Below are 24,997 nucleotides of genomic sequence, written 5' to 3'. Positions count from 1 at the left end.
CCCCATTCTGGTTACCCAATCATCCCATCATCCCTTCTCCTCATCTTCCCATTGCCTCCCTCTGGTCCCCCTCCTCCTCTTACATCCATGGTCCACTCTCACCTCCTATTAGATTCCTTCTTCTTCAGCCCTTTATCTCTTCCACCTATCTCCTCCCAGCTTCTTACTTTATTCCTCCTCCCCCACCTACCTACTTTCACCCTCACCTGGTTTCACCTATCACCTGCCAGCATAATGATTGTCTTCACTGCACGTGGTGAAAGGCTTTGGAGCACAGGGATTCCTTGCTGCTATTTGCACATATAAATCGATGGCCAGCAATGTGGACGGGTGACGAAGAACATCCATGGAGGTTGGGCTGTTCCAGGTCAGTGGGTCCTGGGATCAGATGTCCATGTAAGCAGGAGGCACAAGGGCTGGTGATTCGTCGGGCCCAAAGTTTGAGGCCTGAAGTACAGGGTCCCGTCATTGACTAGTCCAGGAGGTTGATATCAAAGATTGAAGCCAGAAGGACAATTGGAAGTGTGGAAAATTGAAAGCCTTGAGACTGGAAATGGGAGGCCTGGAGGTCAGTCCTCGATTTAGAGAACTGCCTGTACATATGTAGGTGGGAGGGTGGGAGAAAAAGGGGCTTGTTTTGCTGTTGTTATTTGTTGCGTTCTGTGTTGTTCTGCTGAGCATTATGGGAATGCTATGTTGGCACCGGAATGTGTGGTGACGCTGGTGGGCAGACCCCAGCACAACACTTAGATCGTGTTGGTTGTTAACACAGATGACGCAGTTCACTGTATTTTTTGATGTGCACCTGATAAAGAAATGAATCTGAAACTGAGTTATCTAATTATTCTGATTAGTTTAGAGATATACTGTAATCCTATTGAATAATCCCCTTGTGTATCATCCTTGGTGACAGAACATCTGGGTTTTCGTGTCTCTGTTTCCAAATGAAAGATTATCCACCTGAAATAGTACTTCTACCTCTCTCACTCTCCAAAGCCACTGTCTGTCAGACCAAGTACTTTAAACAGTTTTTACCTCTAATTATTTCAGAATCGGAATCAGATTTAATATCGCTGGCATTTGTCGTGAAATTTGTTAACTATGCAGCAGCAGTACAATGCAACACATGACAAATATAGGAAAAAACTGATTTACAGTAATTAAATATATGTAAATTAAATAGTTAAAGTTAAAATAAGTGGTGCAAAAACAGAAATAAAAAATAGTAGTGAGGGAGTGTTCATGGGTTCAATGTCCATTTAGAAATAGGATGCTTCTGTACCAATAGAATTCCTGGTAGAATACTATCTAACTAATTTTTCTCATGGATTCTCCTGTGCTGTGTTGATGATACTGCCAAATGAGTCTCAAAATACTTATAGCAAGTATCTGGAAGTTCGTTTTATGGACATGTGTGGTGAACTACATATACCTGTCTGGACACGCCCCCCCGCTGACTGCTCCTGTGGCCCCTCCCACTGACCGTGGCTCCTCCCACAGACCCCGGTATAAAGGCGATTGGAGGCACAGACCCTTCCTCAGTCTCCAGGATGTTGTGTGATGATCACTTGCTGCTTGTGCTTTCTTCCAGCCAATAAAAGCCTACCTTAACCCACGTCTCAGTTATTGATGGTGCATCAACATGCATCCAGTGTGGATTAGATTCATACCAGAAATGCATTCCCAAGTCCTAAAATGAAAAGACATATTAGACCATAAGACAGTGGAGCAGAATTAGTCCATTCAGCCCATCGAGTCTGCTTCACCATTCCATGATAGCTGATTTATTATCCCTCTCATCCCCATTCTCCTGCTTTCTCCCTGTAACCTTTGACGCCCTTAGGATCTATCAACCTCTGCTTTAAATATGTCCTGTGACTTGGCCTCTGTAGCCACCTGATGCAATGAACTCCACAGAATTACCAGCCTCTAGCTAAAGAAGATGAGAAATCCTTGTCTCTTTCTAAAGGGAAATCCTTGTTTTCTGAGGCTGTGACCTCTTGTCCTAGACTCCCCCACGATAAGAAACATCCTCTCCACTTTCGTTCCATCCAGGCCTTTCAGTATTCAGTAGGTTTCAATAAGATACCCCCCCCCCCACCCATCCTTCTAAACTCCAGTGAATACAGGCCCAGATACATCAAATGCTCCTCATGTATTAACCCTTTCATTCCCAGAATAATTCTCTTCTGCGCGTGGATTGGATTTAAAACAACAAAAAGATAAAAGGCCGGCCACACACACACAAAATGCAGGAGGAACTCCACAAGTCATGCAGCATCTACAGAAATGAATAAACAGTTGGCATTTTGAGGCCCTTCATCAGTAGAGTCCTGTGTGTCTATGAAAAGTCAACTATCATATTAGAATCATGGATCAACTTCATTGGCCATATACATTACATATCATCCACATGTTAAATGTTAAAGTGCAGATTATGGAATGACATGTGAATCAGAATCGGAATCAGGTTTAATATCACAAGTATATGTCATAAAATTTGTTGTCTTTGCAGCAGCAGTACAATGCGGTATGTAATAATAGAAAAAAACATGAATTACATTAAGTTTATATATAAGTTACATTAATTAAATAGTGCAAAAAATAAAAATAAAAAAGTAGTGAAGTTGTGTTCATGGGTTCAACGTCTGTTCAGAAATTGGATGGCAGAGGGGAAGAAGCTATTCCTGAATCATTGAGTGTGTGCCTTCAGGGTCCTGTACCTCCATTCTGATGGTAGCAATGAGGACAAGGCACGTCCTGGGTGATGGGGTCCTTAATGATGGACGCCACCTTTTTGAGGCATCGCCTCTTGAAGTTGTTCTGGATACTACGGAGTCTAGTGCCCACGACCGAGCTGGTAATGTAAACCTCATTATAAAAGTGGTTTAAAGTGTTCACAGTGCAATGCCATGATTGTGATAATAAATGGGGTGGTGGGGGTGTTGGAATGGTTGATCAGATTAACTGCCTGGGAAAGAAACTTTTAAAATGGCAAGAAGTTTTTGTTTTACTAGCCTTATAGCGCTTTCCAGGAGAGAGCTTTTGGGAAAGGTAGTCTGCCAGGTGGGTAATGTCCGCAATGATTTTATTTCCTGCCCACTTCTTTGTCCAGGACACATACAAGTTATGTAATTTAAATCAATTTGCATGAAAGGGGAGCGTCACATATTGGGATTGCATACTGGAAATTCCAAAAAGGCAATGAACAGGTGTGTGACCCTGAAAGCCTGCTACCTTCAATGTAAATTCCAATTTGTTTGGAATGCAGATATTTGGCCAATTCTGTTGTCTGCCATAGATTCTATAGGATCTATGTCTGCCATAGATTCCAGGTAATCGAGTTCTAAAGATTAAAAATCAGCTTTATTTGTTACATATACATTTAAACATCGAAACATATGGCCGTTTGCGTCAAAGACCAGCACAGTCTGAGGATGTGCTGGGGGCAGCCCGTACGTGTTACCATGCTTTTGGCACCAACATAGCAAAGACTCTTGCAAATAGCTGCAGAGGTACCGTGGGGAGCATTCTAACTGGATGCATCACCACCTGGTGTGTGGGTGGGGGCACTACTAAACAGGATTTAAATAAACTGCACAGAGTTGTAAACTCCAGGACACCTTCAAGGAGCAATGCCTCAAAAAGGCATCATTAAGGACCCCTACCACCCAGGTCATGCCTTGTCCTCATTGCTACCATCAGGAAGGAGGCACAGGAGCCTGAAGACACACACTCAACGATTCAGGAAAAGCTTCTTCCCCTCTGCCATCTTCTCTTCTTTTTCTTCGGCTGTCCATCGATTTCGATGTTGACTGTGCTGAGAGTTTTACTCCAACATGCCTTGCACAGTAATAAGACAGACGGTGCCATGCCCCCACCATACAGTCTCCCTGGGCTTTCAAATCTGATGCTAAGTGGTACACAGGAGTGTAACAGACTTAGCGGATAAGGAAGCTGCCCCGCAGTGACAACTAACTAGTCTGGTGATGCCATCCGTTGACCAACACTCTGGTTCCTCCGCATGCCACCAAGGTGGCTGTACCATTGACCCTTTTGGACTCATCTGCCACAGACACCGTCAGACACCCTGCTGCCGGCGTCCTCGTTGGGTACAACCTTTGCCTGAAGAGCCATAACCTACAAAGTAGCAAAGGCATGTTTACCTCCTTGACTTAGCTAGCCACGATCCTACTACTACTAGATCTAGTCTAGCCGATGGAACATCACCTTCACGGCTAGGTTAGACCTGCCAGAGAATGAATCTCCGCCGTACCTTGCGGATGTTCAGTCAGTGTCACTCCTACACCACAGTAAGCCGCCAAGGTAGGATTTTGCCATCATGAACACTACCTCACAACATTTTTAATTTCTATTTTTGCACTACTCATTTAACTATTATATATATTTACTGTAATTCACGTTTTTTCTATTATTATGTGTTTCATAGTACTGCTACCACAAGGACAACAAATTTCACGACATATGCCAGTGATATTAAACTTGATTCTGATATACCCACAACTCACTAATCCTAACCAGTATTTCCTTGGATTGTGAGAGCAAACTGGAGCACCAGAGGAAACCCACCATCATGGCGAGAAAATGCAATGTTCTTACGTACAGTGGGTATTAAATTCTAAACTTACAGGTGGCACGGTAAAGAGTTACGCTAATCCAGGGGGTTCCCAACCTTTTTTATGCCATGGACACCTACCATTAACCGTGGGGTCAGTGGACCCCTGGTTGGGAACCCCTACGTTAATCGCTATACTACTATATCTCTCTAAGATGTTGTGGGACAGTTTGATGAGATTCAGTAGCTGATTTCTGCTTCAGTGCAGATACCTTGAACTGTAAAGCTGCAGTCCAAAACTCATTGCTCACAAATATGAGGTGTAGAAATATAACTTTCATCCATGATAGAATTTTGGAATTATGGACACTCCGAGAAGATTCTGAACATTCAGTAAACTATCATGTGAACTTTATCTTCAAAAGAATCACAACCTATCTTCCCAAAAACATCATCTCCTCAATCATCCCAAATGGTATTTCCTTAATAATATTCATTTTTCCTTAACTTTGAATATTTGCAAATGTATGAGTTATAAACTTCTTATTTCTACTACTTTAATCCGAGCAATCAAAAGAATCTTCAATAAAATGAAAGAGCAGGAAGTACTCAGTTCAGACAGCATCTTTGGAGAATAAAAGCAAACCGACATTTCATGACTAATTCCTTTCCTGAAAGTTAAAACTACACTTTGACAGTCTCCCCTGACAATCAAAAAAAGTTCAAAAGTTCAAAGTAAATTTATCAGACATTGGGTGAAGATAGGTCTCTACCAAAGGAGGTTTAAGGTGCTCCTTCCTATCACTTGCCTGCAGCCCACCCTTGGGCAAGATGTAACATCTGCTTAGCCCCCCCCCCCCCCCGTAACATCTGCTTAGCCCCCCCCCCCCATGCCGATCAGGGTCACCTGAAGCCATGGGAGCAGGTGCTGGATGGTCCTACCAGCAGCCGGTGCATATCACAAGTCCTGGTTATGCGGCCACTGACGCCAGGCTGACAATCTCTGAAGAGTATTGATCATGGCTGGGGTCATTCTTCTTGCAAAGACACTGCCCAGAAGAAGGCAGTAGAAAAATTTGCCAAGAACAATCCTGGTCATGGAAAGACCATGATCAACCTATGACATATGACACAGCACATGATGATGATGACATATATGTCACCATACATTGCCCAGAGAGTCATTTTCTTGCAGGCATTCATTGTAAAAGAAACACAACAGAACCAATAAAAGCCACACACTACAGAGATCAACGTGCAAAAACAACACTATGCAAATATAAAAATGAAAAATAATAATTAATAAATCTGATAAACCCACAACGATTATTAATCATTGACTTTTCTTGTACATGGCGACCAATCTAACCTAACATACTGACTAAAGACATGCACGAAAATGGGAATCAAACTCTACACAAAAATCGCCAACTTTGAACAAAGCTATACAACATGAAAGCGATTGCATGTCACCTGAGTTTAGGGGATGATTACAAATAGTTTTCTTAAAAATAAAAATAGCTTATTTCTTTGGTTATCCCCCCGCAACCCCAACCCGTAATCTGGAGCGCTCTGCAGGAGAGATTCGCCAAGTATTCCGTGCATCTGAATATTTTTGTGCCTTTGATCACAGCACTGGGAAAGCAAAGGGGAAATTCTTCACTTAAGTGCCGCGAAGGGAATTTACGCGTTTGCACAGTTGTATACATTTAACAGCAAAATCGTTATGCTTCACTCTGGGACTGAAACACGCGATTTGACTATCCCTGATTAGTACTGATTTGCAAAACGTATCTAGCCTGTACAGGATCGGCCTCGAAACTGGAAGCGAGTACGACCGGCCAAAAGTGTCTGCGCACACGTCATGATGTGGCAGATGGCTAAGTATTTGTATAATCTGTCGTGTTCTCCTATTTATTCGCAGTCTCGAGTCTCGAAAGGCGAGCTCGCGTCGCCGATCGAAGTAATTTTCACCTCCGTTTAGGTCTCTGACATGAATATTTGTGCATTTTAAAAGATTCTTCCAAACTCGGGTCAACATGGTCAATGGCAAAACATGATGAGCTGCCTTCCAGCGAAGAAATAACATTGTCTAGTCTGGCACATCTCTCAATCGTCACACTTTGAAGTCAATATTATCCCCTGTCTAGTCTTCTAAGGTATACAAACAGGTATAAAAATCGCTACCTTGTGCAAATGCCCGATTTTACCACAGTAATAATTACATGCAAAATACTCCAAATTTTACACGTAACTATTTTGCTTGCTCTGGCATCCAAAAGTTGTTACTATGGGAACAGGTTTTGGGGGTGGGTGGGTAAAAAATCAGCTCCTTTCCCCCTCCACCCAAACTTGCCGCCTGCAAATACCGTACTGTATTTACACGTCAGAGTAAATAGTTAGGAGGAGAGAAAGGTGGTGGATGGGGTGGGTCGTGAGCCGGCGGAGCATGCGCAGGAGTGAGGGAGCCGGCACGGGGGGGGGGGGGGGGCGCGGCTCCGGGGCACAGAGGGGGCGGGACCAGGCCGGGAGGAGGTGGGGCCAGCGCGGCAGGAGCGCCGCGTCACGTGAGGGCGGCTCATGCCGCGCGCTGCCGCTGAAATCCGGGCGAGAGCGCGAGCCACTGGGCACCGCGGCGGTTGCGCTGCAGCCACGGAACGACGAGCCGTACCGGGAGCTTTCCTCAGCGCCGCCTCTTCACATGAGAACACCTCGCACGCCTCAACCATGAGAGGTAAGCCACCGATCGGGAGAGGAAACCCGTCGCTTTTACTTTACATCGGGTTGAAGTCGCACCTGTTATGTCCTGCAGTTATTCTCTCAAGTAAATCGGGCACTGATGATAACGCAGCGTCTCTGATGTTTTAAGATATCCCGCCACACGAACTTCACTATTCCTGTCAAGCTTGGAGTGTTCCCTTCCTACCAGTCTGGGGTTTGGGGCAGCTTTTGCCCTGAATTCCTCTTCCCCTGACAGCCGCGATTATATGTACAGTAATGTCTCATCCTCTGCACGCTGCACAGGTCCGGATTTGCGTGCAAGAGGGATCGGGAATTGATCCTGCTACTTGCTTTCTGCATCCTGACACTTGGGCCAGCTTTCCTGCTTGCAGCCGAGGGGGGAGTGGTGGTGGTGGAGGGGGGGGGGTGTTGCGCAAAGTTCGTAAATCTAAAACCTGCCGCTTGTAACTTCATTTTATTTTAATCTGTGCAAGAGCGTTGCGGTGCGCTGCGCTTGGGACAGGAACTTTGTTTAAAATGATGATTTCTGTGTGTGTGTGTGTGTGTGCTGCATCGGGGCAGACAGTACGCTGATCAACGAACTGCCAGACTGCCGGAGCGTCCCACTGACCTAGATCTGTCAGAGTGAATCAGTCCGGAGGAGGGGGATTCAAGGTGCGGGGGTGGCTCGGTCGCTAAGTGCTTCTGTGCATCCCAGTCCATGGGTGTACTGAACAATAGTGTGCGGAATCGGAACAACCAGGGCAAATCATACACCTATACACAGTAGCTAATGTATCCAGCCACAGGCTCTAAAATAAAATGTGCCTTCCTTCTCTTCAATGAAATCAAAATTCAAGTTTACACACACCAACTTGACCGTGTAGCATTGAATATGTAATCCTGAAAGATGTTTGTCCTTAGTAATTATTGTCCTTACTCATTCTGTAATAAACACTAAATTCAAAAATCAGCAGAGAGACTTCAATCAAGTCTTTGCCGTCATACAGAAGTATTGCATAAACTTAATTATGAATGCGGTATATACTTATCAGGACGTGGCCAAGGTTAGCACCGTTTCACTGCTACGGTTGAATAGAGCCACTTTGGTTAAAATCTGGATAAAACTAAAACGGAACTCTTAAAAATCAGAGAAGTGCAAGTATCATTGAAACTGGAATTGTTAATTTGCTTTCTGCTGCAATTGTAGAGTATCTCACAGGAATTTCTATCACTTATACCGTATCTACAGAGTCAGTATGAAATGTGTATGCGTTTGAAAAATACATTTGGAAAATTTCTAACTTGTACAATCAAAGTCTCTTGCGTGCACAATTTTGGGCTTATGGATTTCACATGCGAAATGGAGGGATACACATAAAGTGCGGGCTGGTTACAGGGATTGGTCAAATGCTGAGCACTGTTTTTGTTGTTATGAATGTCCCATCACTGGGATAGTCCTGGTTATTTTCCGATTACACCAGTAACATGGATGGTCTGATCTAGTGGAGTGGGTGATACTTCCTCTGCTGGGGAGGCAGGTGGAACCCGGTTGGATTCGATTCAATCTGACCTGCAATAGGTGTGAATAAACTCTAAATGCTACAGAAGGGAAAACAGTAATTAGATTTACGGGAGTTCAGGCTTAAAACTACCTTCAGATAATAGTGATGTTTAAATGCCAAATTTACTCTTTTCATGTTCCAGTCAAAAAACTAAGAATGGAAAGACATTGTTTTCTTAAATAGCTGGTCCTAAATATATTTTATTTTAAGGCAGATGCAACATACAAGGCACAAATTTGCATTTTCAAAGTTTATTGAGTCTGTAAATACAGATTTACAATTTTTAATCTCCATTAGATTATTTTATCACAAATGATTTTGTTCCTCCAGTATATGAATCAGGTTTAATATGTTATGAAACTTGTTGTTTTGTGGCAGCAGCGTGTTGCAATATATAATCATGAAACTATAAATTACAATTTTACATATGTGTGTGTGTATGTATATGTAATTGTTTTTTGCAATTAAGTAGTGCAAAAAGACAACCAATAAAAAGGTCGTGAATTCAATGTCCATTCAGAAATCTGATGGCGGAAGGGAAGAAGCTATTCTTGAAGCATTGAATGTGTGCCTTCAGGCTCCTATACCTCCTTCTTGATGGTAGCACTGAGAAGAGGGCACGTCCTGGATGATGGGGGTCCTTGATGCTGGCTGTTGCCTTTTTGAGACATCGCTTCATTTCATGGTGATGAATCATATATGGTGTCGATCATTCTGTGAGAGGATGGACATTTTAAATTTCTCCAGCACACTGAGACTTTAAATCAATCCTTGCCTTTGTGTAATTATTACATCATCGCCAGGACCTTCACACCGTGGCCTGAAAGATAACCTACAAGCCAAATCAGAGCAAGTGGCAGCTTATTGAGAAATCAGGACCATTATCATTGTTGACATGCATTTTCAGCTCTATGTATTTGGAATTTTCATTAATATTGGAAACGCTTTACCACCAGGGCATTTGGAAATTTAAGAGCAACTCAATCAATTAATGCTTCTCAAAAAAGCTAAGTCTATTATCAATTAAGTGTAATTAAATATCAGAGGCTACCTAGTTGTATGGAAGTTTTACTGCTACAGCTGAATAAAGATACTTTTACTAAAATCTGGGTTAAACTGAAATTGAACTTAAAAATCAGAAAACGTGCAAGTGTCATTGAAGCTGGAATTATTAACTTGGTTTCTGCTCCAATTGTAGAATATCTCCTAGTTATTTCTACTACAAAGTTCAAAGTAAATGTATTATCGAAGTACATATATGTCACCTTGTACTACACTAAGATTCACTTCCTTGCAGACATTAGATTTTAGAATGAAGAAATTGTCTTTTAGGAAATGGGATTAATGTGGGATCAGTGTAAATGATCACCATGGATATGATGGACCATATGCTCTCCCTCATGTTCTGGTTCTCTGACTCTAAAGCAGGGGTTCTCAACCTGGGGTTCATGGACCCTTTGTTGAAGGGTTTTGGCCCATGGCATAAAAAAGTTTGGGAACCCCTGCTCTAAAGGGCTAGCCGCAGGTGCCTTGTGCATGAAATTTTGGACTGCATTACCCCACCAAGATACCATTTCACTCTGCATAAGATCACAATGCGAGGCTCCAGTGTTTGCTGTTCAATTTTGTTCTGTTGTGGAGCTCTTCAGATTTCAAAGTTCACTGTAGCAAGTGTAGATGATTGATGGCTGGCAGAGCCAACAGATTGGGGAGCGGGGGTGAAATTCATTGGAGTTGGCGAGTGCAGAACTGAGCTGGAGTTAGATTCAGCAGGAGCGCTGGAATTCTGCAGTTGGATAAGAAGAGAATGGAGTGCTGCCATTCAGTTGTTACATAACTACACTGTTAGAACCCAGCCAAGACTAGTCTGTCACTGATAAATTTGGTGTGGAGATATTTAACATTACATAGATAGATTCCATTGTGATGATGTACTGTACTTTTACACTTTTTGTATTTTATGGCTTTTTAAAAGCTTAAATATTTTCACTCAATTTCTACCATCTTATAATAGCTAATTTAGCATTTGAATGCTGAATCTAACAGCATACAATTTAAAAATTATTACCTTTCAATGTGTAGCGAGAAACATATGCCAGTGCTCAGACAATGGGACTGTAATGGTACGTTTTCATGATTGATTTTATTTTTATTTAAGGGAAACTGCGGAGCAGACTCGGGCTGAATGGTCTAATTCTGCTCCTAAGTCTTATGGCATCTAAGTAAAAACTAAGAATGAATGTTAACTCCCTGAAGCAATAGAATGGTTTCAAGCTTGTTGTTGTCAATGGGGAGTCAAGTTGATTGACCTTGAACAGTGACGTAATTTTGCAAGACCTCTCTGGGTTTGCTCTCTCATTTGTTGGTTCCACTTTCTGTCTGCAACTTGGGAAAGGAGCTCACTTCTGCCGCATTTGCTGACTGTAATGCAGAAGCTGAAACCATGAAAATGGAGGAGGGTGTTGGAAAGATGTTGCTGAGGGCTCTCTTAACAACAATAAACTGTATGCATGGAACTCGACAGTTTACTCTTTCTAGTATAGGAGCTAAAATATGGAGCATTATCTAACTGGAACTGTTTGTTTTGACAGTTCTTTGAACCATTGTTAAATAATTAAAATAAAACCCAGAGGCTTTGATTCTGAGAATGTTTTTTTTTACGAATAAAAGAATTTACGTCATTCCTAAAAGACATTTGCGAAAGTGTTATAATTGGCATGATATTTGTTCTCATGTGAGTTTATGTGAAATAAAAAAAAATTTTTCCCCACGCAAATACACTTGTGGTCCAATTATTGTACTGTGCACAAGTCTTAGGCACATATATATAGCTGTATTTGCCAACATGGAGTGGAGAGCAAGATGGTAAATCTGGCGGGAGCAAAGGATGTTGGAATGGCGAGGGTGGAGTGCTGCAGGAGGACAGAGGAGGAGTGCCAGTAGCGAAGGGGGGCACAGATACAGACACATCTAGCCCTGAGATACCAGGCATGGTCACTTGATTCTAAGTAATTGGTTTATTGATCATTACAGAATCTCTCTCTGGTGCTTCCCACTCTCTCCCCCTCCCTTCTCATTTTCACAACCGTGATTCCCCTCTCCCTGCCTCCTTCCCACTCTCAATCCGCAATAGATACCCATATCAGTATCTATTTTATATATATATCGTATGTGCTTAAGACTTTTACACAGTACTGCGTAGGTTTGCATTGGGCTATATTACTACATTTAAAAAATATTTTTTGTAACTTTTTTTCTACTATCATAATTATATGTGCTATGTGTGTCTGTTGCTTCTGTGTTTTACACTTTCACCTGAGAGGAATGCTGTTTCGCTTGGTTGTATTCACGTGTGTGGTTGAATGACAATTAAACTTGAACCTTGCATAGAATTAGAGTGATTAAAGATTCCAAGTTGATTTACAGCAATCCTGCAAGTTTCTTTGAAATTGCTATTGCTTTTTGATAAGCCTGAGGTTCAGGAGGATCTTCTATTGAACTGAAATTTATAATATCCAATAGGCAAGAGAGTAACTTTATATAATTCATTATTCTTTATAAATCATTGGTGTTGTTTTTAATTACTTCATGCCCTGACCAACACTCTATAGCAATATAAATAATTGCTGGAAAATGCCAGTTTGTGGATTGTTTATCCCACTCCTATCAGGGAGGAGGCTACATAGCATCCACACCTGACTCAAAAACAGTTATTTTCCCCAAGCAGTAAGGTTGATTAACACCTCCACCCAGTACTCCACACGTCCACGCCCCTCCACCACTTCTATATTCTCATTTCCCGTCTGAGTCACCATATGTATAGACATGCCTGTGCTTAATGTCACCTTGTGTATATACAATCAATCTATGGATATACAATGCTGTGCAAAAGTCTTAGGTATATATATGTAGCTATGATCCCTAAGACTTTTGCACAGTACTGTATTTGTCAATATGCAGCGGGGAGCGAGTTTGTAAATATGGTGGGAGCATAGGCTGTTGGGAATGGCGAGGGTGAGCACTGCAGGAGGGATGTGGGACAGGTGGCAGAGAAGCAGTGTCAGTGGCAGAGAGTGGCACGGGTGCAGACACACCTTCACACCTTCCCACCTTCCCAGGCAAGGTCATTTGATTACAAATAATTGTTTTATTGATCATTATAGAATGTCCTTTTGGTGCTTCCTGCTCTTTCTCCTCTCCCTCCCTCTTTTCCCAACCATGAATCCCCAATCTCCACCACTGTCAGTCTACAACAGAGACCCATGTCAGAATCAGGTTTATCATCACTCAGATATGTCATGAATTTTTTTTTGCAGCAGCAGTACAGTGTAATACATAAAATTACTACAGTACTGTGCAAAAGTCTTGCATTTTTTAATTATTGTGTTCTTTACTTTTTATTGGGTGTATTTTTTTTGTGCTACATCAGATCCAGAGTAGTAATTATTTTGTTCTTCTTTACACTTGTGTATTGGAAATGACATTAAACAATCTTGGATCTTGATTATATCTATAGGAATAAGGGCAACACAATTCACTCTGAATCCATCAATACCATCCCTTTTTTTCAATAAACAAGTAGTTTTATCTCTTTCAAGATGGACATATCACATAAAATAATATCTCACATCTAACCAAATTATAGGTCCTTTCTGTAACACTATTCAAATCAAGGAGTCAGTTAACCTCTTGAGGTGTTTTGTCAAAAATATATTCTAACAAATCCGCTTTATTATAAACGAATGCTGTTAGATTTTAGAGTGTACTTGAAATCTTTCTGGAAGTATGAATTCAATAAAAGTTATCCATTTCATAATGAATGCGTCGTTGGTGTATAAAATGCAACTTAAACCAAGCAAAAACGGGAACATAAAAACAAGAGATTCCGCTGATGCTGTAAGTTCAGAGTAACACATACAAAATGCTGGAGGAACTTAGCAGGTCAGGCAGCATCTATGGAGAGGAATAAAGAGCATCAGAACTGATCAACGGTCTCATCAGGAAAAAATTGCTTCTTTATTCCCCACCATAAAAATGGGAATGAATGTACATAGTACTTGAACTACTTTTTCTCAATAAGGTCACTAGCAATGCTCTGCTAATTAATGTTGTGATTCTCATTTTGATTGTATGTTTAAATTCAGAATTTACATGTCTTAACAAGATCAGTATGAATTTTATTTCCTTACTGAAAAATCTTCCTGAGTATTATATTAGTAGACATTAATAAGAAAATGTTTGTTTTGAAAAGTCCCTGTGGAGTTTTATCATCTGATATAATGTGTTTTACAAAACTAAACTAGCTTTTTTTCCACATGTGTTATCATTTTGTCTATTAATTTGAGTCTTAATGATTCTCTCGATTTAAGAAATATTTAGGTTTCCTGAATCTGTATGTATTTTCTTAATACCTTGGCTCAATTAGCAATTTTTATTGCTAACATAATATCAAATTTTCCATAAATAGACAGATAAAACTATCTTTGAAATGGATGCAAAATCAATTCAGTGTAAATATTCTGATCTACAAAGCAACTCATTACCTTTCAATAGCATCATACCTCTGGAAGCATTTCAAATATACTTTAAATTCTCATGATATTCTTTGCTGATGGAATGAGTTTGGCAAAATATATTTTTGGATAAAACATCTCTAGAGACTGACAGTGTCTTTCAGTTTTTTTAAAAAAAAGCACATTTTGCACTCCACATCAATTAATTTTTTAAAATTAATTAAATCTTTCTCCTCTGAATTTTGTTGCACTGAATTACAATGCCATATTATAGAAATCCAACTCAGAGGATGCTACAGTGGTCAATTTTTAAACCACCAAAATCAAATCCAGACTAAATATTTTTGCCAAATTCTTTGCTTTTTCTCAGTACTTCTTTGAAATTTGTTTTGCTTTGGGTGGCAAATTAATGATCAGAAGATATCCATTAATTTCACCTACTTAGTCCATTACTCTGAGTTTTATTAATCAGCAATGCTTTTAATTTAAGAAGTATTTAGGTTGTGGAGACTATAGGTTCTTGATTAGTTGGAGCGTCAAGGGTTACAGGGAGTAAGCAGAAGAATGGGGTTGAAAGTAAATTAGCCATGATTGAATGGCAGAGCAGATATGATGGGCTGAATGGCCTAATTCCACTTTTGTGTGTTATGATCTTCTTGTCTTGATATATTGCTGCCTGCAAAATTTTGGTGTGTCATTTCAGAGAAAGTACCCTGATGACCCATTGAATTCCTACAAAGTTCGAAGTGAATTTGTTATCAAAGTACATATATGCTACACCATAAACTACACTTTCTTGTGGACATTCACAGGAAAATAAAGAAATGAAATAGGATTAATGAAAAACTATACATTAACAAAAACTGACAAACAACTAATGAAGACAAATTGTGCAAATGATAATAAATAAATAATACTGAGAACATGAGTTGTAGGGTCATAAAGAGTCCAGCCCTTTGTTGACCCTGCAGCAAGTTTTCCTTCTCCTAGATGAACAATCAATGAACAGATGAACAGTTTCAATTAAGTCAGTGCAAATTCTTGCACTTGGTGAGTTCTTCAGTAGTTCTTCAGTGAGTTCTTCAGTAGCTGATATTGTAAACATATCAAAGTATTGGACTGCCAAAGACCAGATTATGTGCAGCCTATGCCACACTTTCATAGAGTAATGGGATCCTGCCACTAGGCACCCCTTCCTCCACTTTTTGTAACTTGCTTGTCCACTTGTCTCTCCTGCCACTTATCTCTGCAAGCAGTACAAAATGCTGCACCTGCCCTTCCAGCTCCTCCCTTTCTACCATTCAGGACCCCAAACAGTCCTTCCAGGTGAGGCGACATTTCACCTGTGACTCACTTATTATATCTGTTTCTCCCGCTGTGACCTCCTCTACATCAGTGAGACCTGATGCATGCAGATCGGCACCATGCAGGCGTAGCGGTTAGTTCAACGCTATTACAGCTCGGAGCTTCGGAAGCTCAATTCCGATGTCATCTATAAAGAGTCTGTACATTCTTCCCGTGAACCACGTAGGTTTTCTCCAGGTGCTCCAGTTTCTTCCCACAGTCCAAAGACGTACTGGTTAGTAGGTATATTGGACATTGTAAGTTGTCCTAAGAATACGCTAGGGATAAATGGCGGTGGGAGGGTTGCTGGTCAGCGTGGCTTGAATGACTAGAAGGGCCTATTCCACGCTGAATCTCTAAATAAAAGATTGGGGGACTGCTTTACAAGTACCTTCACTCTGTCTAGCCCAAAAGACAGGATCTCCTGGTGTCCACCTACTTGAATTCAACTCCTCTTTCCCATCCTGATATGTCAGTACATGGCCTCCTCTGCCTATCTCAGGTTGGACGAGCGACACCTCATATTCTGTCTGGGTAGCCTCCAAACTAATGTCATAAACATCCATTTCTCTAGCTTCTACTAATTTCTCCATCTTTCCCCCTCCCCACTGCTTTCTCTCACCCCACTTATTTTAGCTTCTTCTCCCTTCCTCTACAGTCCTGATCAAGGGTTTCAGCCTGAAACATCGGCTCTTTATTCCTCTCCATAGACTCCATAAACAGTCTCCTGGGAAGAGCAGTAAATGATAAATATCCGAATTCTGGTGGTGGGCATCTGAGAAACTTCTTTCCTCCCTGAACGCACCAAGCAGACAAATCTGGACTGGTGGATCACCAGCAGTTCACTCTGACCAGGACACACATGAGTTGACTTTCTTCAAAGTTCAAAGTAAATTTATTAAAGTACATATACATCATCATATATACAGTAATTCTGAGATTCATTTTCTTGTAGGCATTCATGGTAAGACAAAGAAATAGAATATAATCAATGAAGAACTGCAAAGACTGACAACCAATCTATGTGCAAAAGAAAGCAAACTGTGCAATCAATTAATTAATAGGTAAATAAATAAATGGATTAATAGATAGATAAATAAGACTGACATAATGAGCTGCCCCCATCCTACCCAAAAACTGGCTGAGTTCTCTTCAGAGCTTGTGCATCATCTCAGCTAGGGCTGCATGAGCTGGCAGCTTGATCTACTTGTCATCAAACAGCTGGAATGATTTATCACAATTGGACATCATTTGTTCCTGGTTAAACTTAACAGCACATCATAATTGCAATATTTGCCAATGAGGACACTATTTTGACCATTGATTTTAAGATATCTGTCAAATCACAAAGCAGTTACTGTTGGTCTAGTGTAAGTGGCCAAGCTCTAGCAGTCTAGGTTGCTGAAGTATTTAAAACAAGGAGTGTAAGTCAAGGCCCTCTTCTGAAATATCTCCGAAGCCTTATGATCCTTAATCATGTACAGGCACTAAAAAAAATCCGTGAGGGAAAACACACACACAAAATGCTGGAGGAACTCAACAGGTCAGGCAGCACCTGTAGAGAGGGATCAAACAGTCGATGTTTCAGGCCAAGACCCTTTATCAGAACTGGTCAGAAGTTGGTGTATGTTACTCTGGATTTCCAGATTCAGCAAAATCTCTTGTGCTTAAAATTCACAGGGGATTAATAATTCATCATAGATAAAAAGTGCGAACGAGTGATACTGCACTGGTTGCCTGCTGCTTATCATTGTAAGCAGCAAGTTACTTGCTTAATAGTACAACAGACACACAGTGTAATGCTACCTACTCTGCCCTGTTATTCAGAACAAATTTCCATCTCACCCTTTTAGAGAGTCATAGAACACTACATTACTGAAACAGGCCCTTTGGCCCATCTAGTCCATGACAAACTATTACTCTGCCTAGTCCCATCGACCTGTACCTGAACCATAGCCCTTTCACAAACATTGAAATTGAAATTATATCCACCACTTCATTCCACACTCTCACCACCCTCTGAGTGAAGAAGTTCCCCCTCATTTTCCCCTTAAACACTTTGCCTTTCACCCTTAACCCACGACCTCTAGTTGTAGTCTTTGTGTGGGAAAAGTCTGACTGTATTTACCCCACCTACCATTGGGAAGATAGGGTAAATGCAAGCAGACTTTTTACAGTTTATACCCCTCATAATTTTTTTATGGTTTTGCTTATATCAAATATCCTTGACAATAAAACAACCCTAATTTCTTTAACTGTAGCTTCATGACTGGGTGTGAACTTTCTGAGAATTGTTCATCAATGATCCCAACGTCCGATTTTTCTCTGTCCTCAAGTTTTAGCCATGTCCTCGGTGTTTAGAGGACATGTTTGTTCTGCTGATGTATCTAACAGTGAATTATTTCATTAAAAAAATACAATTTACAGCTTTAAAGGGCATTTAGACAGGTACGTGGATAAGAGAGGGTAAACACAAATTGGCTTGTTCCCCTCAGATGGATGAGACTAGAACTAGAGGTCAAAGGTTAAAAGTGAAAGATGAAATATTTAAGGGGAATCTGAGGAGGGAACTTCTTCACTCGGAGAGTGAAATGAGCTGCCAGCAGAAGTGGTAGATGTAGGTTTGACTAAATGCGGGAGGGATATAGAGGGCAATGGTCCAGGTGCTGGTCAATGGGACGAGGCAAAATAATAGTCTGGCGTGGACTAGATGGGCCAAAGGAGCTGTTTCTGTGCTGTAGTGCTCTATGACTTGAAAGGTTTAGAAGGATATGAACAAAATGTAGGCAAATGCAATGGGTGGAGGTAGGTCCCGGTCAGCATAGATGAGGTAGGTTGAACGGCTTGTTTCTGTACTGTATAATTCAATAAATCAGATTCATTTGTTTATCACATGGACATCAAAACATGCAGTGAAATATGCCATTTGCGAAAACAACCAATACAACCACAAGTGTCACCGTACATTCCAGTTCCAACATGGCTTGCCCACCATGCTCAGCAGACCAACACAAGCAACAAAGGCAGCAAATTAACCTTCTTTCCACCACGTGCGCGCACACACACACCTACCTCCAACCCAAGACAAGCCTCCAGTGGCCTTGCAGACTCGCAGATATCTGTGCAGTAGTATTCACTTCCTTGGTCATAACTCTCAAATGATGCCAGCTTTACATTATTATTTATTATTTATACACTTAAACCCAAGAGAAGTGGAGGAAGACACTATTATTTCAGAAAAGAAATAGCCTGTAGATTTAGGGATAAGAGAGCAGAACAGAGTGTGGCTTGTTTAGTGCGCTCATTTATTCTCCATGGTGGAGAAGAGCAAGTAATGTGGTAAACTGTCTTTCAGAATTCCCATTTGTATTTGAAACCCCCTCCAAGAGTAATATATTTGTGATTTGCAATTTCTAGAACTCCTGTGATGTGATATTTACTGTTATCTAGAAGATATCCTTTCCATTGGCATCTTCTTTACTGGCTTTGTCATCTTCTGAAAGTACAATGTCCCCACTTTGGAATATTGGCTTGATTACTCTAAATGGCTCCATAAATTGTATTGCTATGTGATTTATACCAGAAGATCAGTGTAGAAAATCTTAGGAAAATATCAATTGACGGAATTCCATTATACATTGCCACCACTTCTGCAGAAGTGAGATTTCCAAACTAAAGATCCATGATCCACTCCCCATTTCCTATTTTGACGTACTGGTCTACTGCCACAATGAGGCCACAGTCAGGATGGAAGAGTGACACCTCGTAGTCCATATTGGTAGCCTCCAACCTGATGTCATGACCATTAATTTCTCTAACTTCCAGTAGTTTCTCTCCCCCCCCCCATTTTCCATTTCCTTTCTGTCTCCTGTCTTACCCTTGCTCTTCTCCTCACCTGCCCATCATCTCCCTCTGGTGCCCCTCCTCCTTCCTTTTCTTCCATATCCTATTGTCTTCCCTTATCAAATTCCTTTTTCTTCAACCCTTTACCTTTTCCACCTATCACCTCGCAGCTTCTTAATTCATCCTTCCCATCTGTCCTAATCCCACCTGTCTTCATCTATCACCTGTCAGCTCACCTGTGTACCTTCTCATTCCTCCCCCCCACCTTCTTATTCTGACTTCTTCACCCTTCCTATCCAGTCATGATGAAGGGCCTCAGCTGTCAACCATTTATTCCTCTCCATAGGTGCTGCCTGACCTGCTGAGTTCCTGCAGTATTTTGTGTGTGATACCGTGATGACGGATAGCATTACTGGTCCAAGTTTAGCAAAGTTTCACCATGGTTTAAAATTTTGATTGCAGACAGAGTCACATTTCTCAACGACTGAACCTTTGTACCTTGCTGATTTAGCTATGATTACCTAGTGCTAAAGGGCGGGATCCATTTAACTATTTAAAGACCAATGCTTTCTAATTATATTCAACAATTTTCCATGCTAGTCTGTTATTATGTAATTATATTCCTTTGGCCTTGAGTTCTACTGGAAAGAAAATTGGGCAGTTAGCCAGTCAGGCTTTGAGAATCTTTTACAGTATATTAGAACCCAGTCTCCTTATATTAGCAAACTAACGTCTCTAAAGCAAATTTTGGATTTCAAAATCAGGTTTATTATCAGTGACAAATGTCGTGAAATCTATTGTTTTGTGGCATCAATACATTGCATAAAAATACCATAAGTTACAATAAGAAATATCTTAAAATATGTAGATCAAAAAGAACAAAATTGTGGTGTAGTGTTCATGGGCTGTACAAAAATCTGGTGAAGTGTTCATGGGTTCATTAAGAAATCTGATGGCAGAAGGAAAGATGCTGTTTCTGAAACGTTGAATGTATGTCTCCAGGCTCCTGTATCTTCTGATGGTAGCAATGAGAAGGAAGCATGTCCTGTATAATGGGGTCCTTAATGATTAATGTTGCCTTGTTGAGGCATCGTCTTTTGTAGATGTGCTCGATGCTGGGGAGGCTTGTGCCCATGATGGAGCTGGCTTGGGTTTACAAGCCTCTGCAGCTTTTAAAAACTCAACCAGCTCATTTTCCATATATTAACAAACTAAAACTTTTAAACACAAATTTCTTTTTCTGCTGTCTCCTATAAATGCATGATGAATTTTATTTTTAATGTAGCTATATTTGGTAAAATGTCAATTCATAATTGGGATGAGTCCATTCCCTTTGCAACCTGGCTCAGAGTAGCTTTGAGTTTCCATTCAGTGAATGAAAGAGCATTTTGCACTTGTAAATATAAGCACTTTGCCATCTCATCCTCAGTAAAGGGGGTGAGGAGATGTGAGTACAGATTTTATGTATGTGCTATTATTACAGACTTTATACACGGCCCAAATTGGTATTTATCACCACCTAGTGTGCAACACTGGAATTACACCTCACAATATCACTGAAATGTTTTCAGTGGGTTGCTGGGTAAATGTGTGCCTTCTGATAAAAGCTTTGTAAATCAATTTTGAAACTATTTATAGCTGTCAAATAGCATCTTCCTGACATGTTATGCCTGAACACTTGGCATATTCACACAGGAAGAAAGAAATTGGTTTATTATTGTCATATATTCTGACAAACAGTGAAAAACTTGTCTTGCATGTCATCTATACAAATAATTTCATTACAACAGTGCATTGAAGTAGTACAAGGGAAACCAACAATAGAATGCAGAATTAACTGCTACAATTACAGAGCAAGTGCAGTGCAAACAGACAATAAGGTACAATACCATGACAAGAGTATGTGAGATCAACAGTCCAGCTTGTTGTACTAGGGGACCATTCCATAGACTCATAATAACAGGATATAGTCCTTGATCCGGATTATACATGCTTTTAGGCTTTTGGATCCTGCACTGTAGGAGGGAGGGAGTAAAGAGAATGTCTGGGGTGAGTAGGGTCTTTGATTATGCAGGCATTGAAAAGTGTAGGCAAAGTTCATGGAGGGGAGGCTGGTTTCCATGATGTGCTGGGTTGTATCTACAACTCTACGCAGTATCTTGCAGTCAAGGGCAGAGCAGATGCCATTCCAAGCTGTGATGCATCCAGAAAGGAAAGAAATAATGAGGCGCACTTACTTTTTGAATCATTGAGCTGCCACCCTGAAAACCCTGCCCCCGATGGACAGTCAAACTACGTAACTTCCTATCCAATGGCCTTCAGTAACATTGCTTTTTCTGGGTGTCTATTAGAAAATACTATTCACTTTCCATTTTTATAGTGTTAGCACTACAGACATTTTTGACTGCTTTTTTTAAACCCCCTTTTTTGCCACCCAGTATTTAGATCTGGATACACAACATGCAAACAATATGTTGGGTTGCAATGGCCTTCTTTGGATGTATGCTAATGATACATAACGTTATGGATTGGATGGAAGCTGTGTAGTTAAGTGATCACCACAAGGTTCTGCAGATGCTGAAGGATGCAGAGAAATGCACACAAAATACCGGAGGAACTCGCCAGATCAGGCAGCATCCAAGGAGAGGAATAAACATCTTGATGTTTCCGGCTGAGACCCTTCTTCGGGATAATTCTATTAATGTGATTCTGCCAAGTAGAGATGATTTATAGCACCATGCTACTTTCCAGGAATAAGTGACATATTTGATAAAAGCCATTTTCTTCCAATTAGTGATCATAATAGGTAGATATTAAGATAACAAAATAGGGCACATGATAGCGTAGCGGTTAGCGTGACACTATTGCATCTAAAGCATCTGAGTTCAGTCCTGGTGTCCTCTGTAAGAAGTTTATACATCCTCTCCATGGAATGCATGGGTTTCCTCTGGGTGCTCCGGTTTCCTCCCACAGTTGAAAGACATAGGTTAAGTGGTTGTTGTAAATTGTCCTATGATTAGGCTATTATTATATCGGGGGTTTGCTGGCGGTAGTGAGGTTTGAAGGGCTGGTTGGGCTCTGTTTGAAGGGCTCTGTTCAGTAGCTTTAGAAATTGAAAAAAAAATATAAAATCATCACAACTCCAGTCTTGTACCCTGGCACCTGATGCACTCAGAATCATTAAACCCAAGCAATCCCTTTTGCTTTGTGCTCATTTCCTCTGATTTGTCCTGTTTCAGTTTTGGAAACAGACCTTGTTTGCAAAAGGAATAATGCCGGGCCCCTCCTGATTGATCTGCCTGTGGTGTGAGTGACCTAGTTGATGATTTCTGCCGGCAGCACAGTGGGGCTGATTTTTTTTTATCAATGTTGAGCCAATTTTTAAAAATTTACGTCCTTTTCATTTTTTATTTTGGAGTAAGTTTCTTTACCTTGCTCTCAATGGTCACTCTGAGTGACAATTCAAAGATCAAAGTGTTTATTATCAAAGTATATTTATGTCACCAATAAAAATTAATTTTCTTGTGGGCATTTGCAATAGAACAAAGAAATGCAGTAGAGATTGATTTTATAAATCAATAAAAAACTACACAAAGTCTAACAAAGAACTAATGTGCAAAATAAGACAAACTGTACAATTACCCAAAAAAAGTATTAAGTAATACTGTGAACATAAGTTATAAAGTCCTTGAAAGTGAGTCCATAGGCTGTGGAGTCAGTTCAGTGTTGAGGTGAGTGACGGTATCCATACTTGTTCAGGAGCCTGATATTTGAAAGTTAATAACTGTTCCTGAACCTGGTGGTGTGGGGCCTGAGGCTCCTGCACTACCTTCTCGATGGCAGCAGAGAGAAAAGAGACTTATGGCCTGGATGGTGGTGGTCCTTGATGATGGATGCTGCTTTTTTTGTGGCAGTGTTCCTTGTAGATTGAGGTAGATATCCTCAATGGTGGGGAGGGCTTTGCTTGTGATGGACCAGGAAAGTGTATCCACTACTTTCTCTGTTCCTGGGCATTAGTGTTCAATTAGGGGATTGAAGAGGCTAACTGATAAAGGGCCTTGGCCGGAAACATCGACTGTTTACTCCTCCCTTTAAGTGTTGCCTGCCCTGCTGAGTTCCTCCAGCATTTTGCATGTGTTGCTCTGCATTTCCAGCCTTACTGCCCAATTACACCCATGTGTCATTGGAATATGGAAGGAAACTGAAGCATCCAGGAGAAACCTGTGCATTCATGGGGGGGAGAATGTATAAATCGCTTACAAGCAGAGGAGGGAATTGTGTGTGTGTGTGTGTGTGTGTGTGTGTGTGTGTGTGTGTGTGTGTGTGTGTGTGTGTGTGTGTGTGTGTGTGTGTGTGTGTGTGTGTGTGTGTGTGTGTGTGTGTGTGTGTGTGTGTGTGTGTGTGTGTGTGTGTAACAATCCTTCCAAATGGCTGTAGACTGGTACAAAGTGAGTGTCTTTTACTCTAAAGTGTTGAACTAACATTACCGTCATAAGTAAATACAGGTAGGCTTCACAGTTTCTGATGGCTGCGGAACAGTTGAAATATCATGCACAAGTTAAATTATTAAAGTACAGTGACTCTGTACCATCTCTTGGTAAAGTATAAATAACTTTACTTCTTTTCGCACTTGATAGTATGTTACAATTGCATTGCAGTTCATATCATTATAGAACCATCCTTTGCATTTGGGTACATTCATATATTAGGTATAATGTAGTGCTAGTTAAACTGAGTAGCATTATTATTATCAGGTTGTCTTTGGTACTAAGTTCAGCCTTCAAGAACCAGTACAAAAGAACCAGAAGTAATTAGCAAGTGATGTGCCTGATTGAAGTAGTGATGCATGGCTGCAAGAATTGGTTTCTTCATGTGGCCATACTCTTAAGAAGCAAAACAGACGGCTTGACATTTTAAAGAGCTATTTACTTCCTTTGCCACTTAGCTTTCAAAAGGCTGTGTGTGGTTTCTGTGCACGCCAAGTGCTTCGCATTTCCCTCTATGCCAATCAGCCACTTATCTCTTTGGTTTGTGGGTGCTGTCTGTGACAGTTTCAGATTGCTGTTCTCAGCACTGACATGGAAAATTGTTAAGCTCAAGGTTTTATAATTAAAATAGAACAGAGGTCTTCTTGAAATACTGATGGTTGATTTATGGATGGGAAAACATCAAAGCATCAAGGGAGGAAAGCCAAAACCTCAGCACCAGACTAAAACTGAAATATCCCTACAAAATCAACAGCTCTGTTAAATACATTTCATAGTAAAAAGTAAGGGAGAAGCTGTGATATGCAGTCACAAAAGGTACTACAGATGCTAGAAATCTAAAGCAAAACACACAATGTGCTGTAGGAACTTAGCAGGTCAAGCAGCATCTACGGAGGGGAACAGACAGATGACGTGTCAGGCCAAGGCCCATCTTACACAGTACTGTGC

General features: G+C 40.8%; 1 protein-coding gene across 1 annotated transcript in view; it reads left to right on the top strand.

Annotated features, from left to right (window-relative positions):
* The first annotated feature begins 7,176 nt into the window (after window positions 1-7,176).
* LOC140739748 (nuclear receptor ROR-beta-like) overlaps window positions 7,177-24,997 on the top strand; it is a 122,720-nt gene continuing 104,899 nt past the window's right edge. The window contains exon 1 of the mRNA XM_073068224.1: window positions 7,177-7,310. Coding sequence (XP_072924325.1) covers window positions 7,304-7,310 — 7 coding nt within the window. The 5' untranslated portion in view covers window positions 7,177-7,303. The remainder of the gene's footprint in view (window positions 7,311-24,997) is intronic.

This window comes from Hemitrygon akajei, chromosome 16 (genome assembly GCF_048418815.1).
Source record: "Hemitrygon akajei chromosome 16, sHemAka1.3, whole genome shotgun sequence".
Lineage (NCBI taxonomy): Eukaryota > Metazoa > Chordata > Chondrichthyes > Myliobatiformes > Dasyatidae > Hemitrygon > Hemitrygon akajei.
This window is presented reverse-complemented; position numbering and strand designations above follow the sequence as displayed.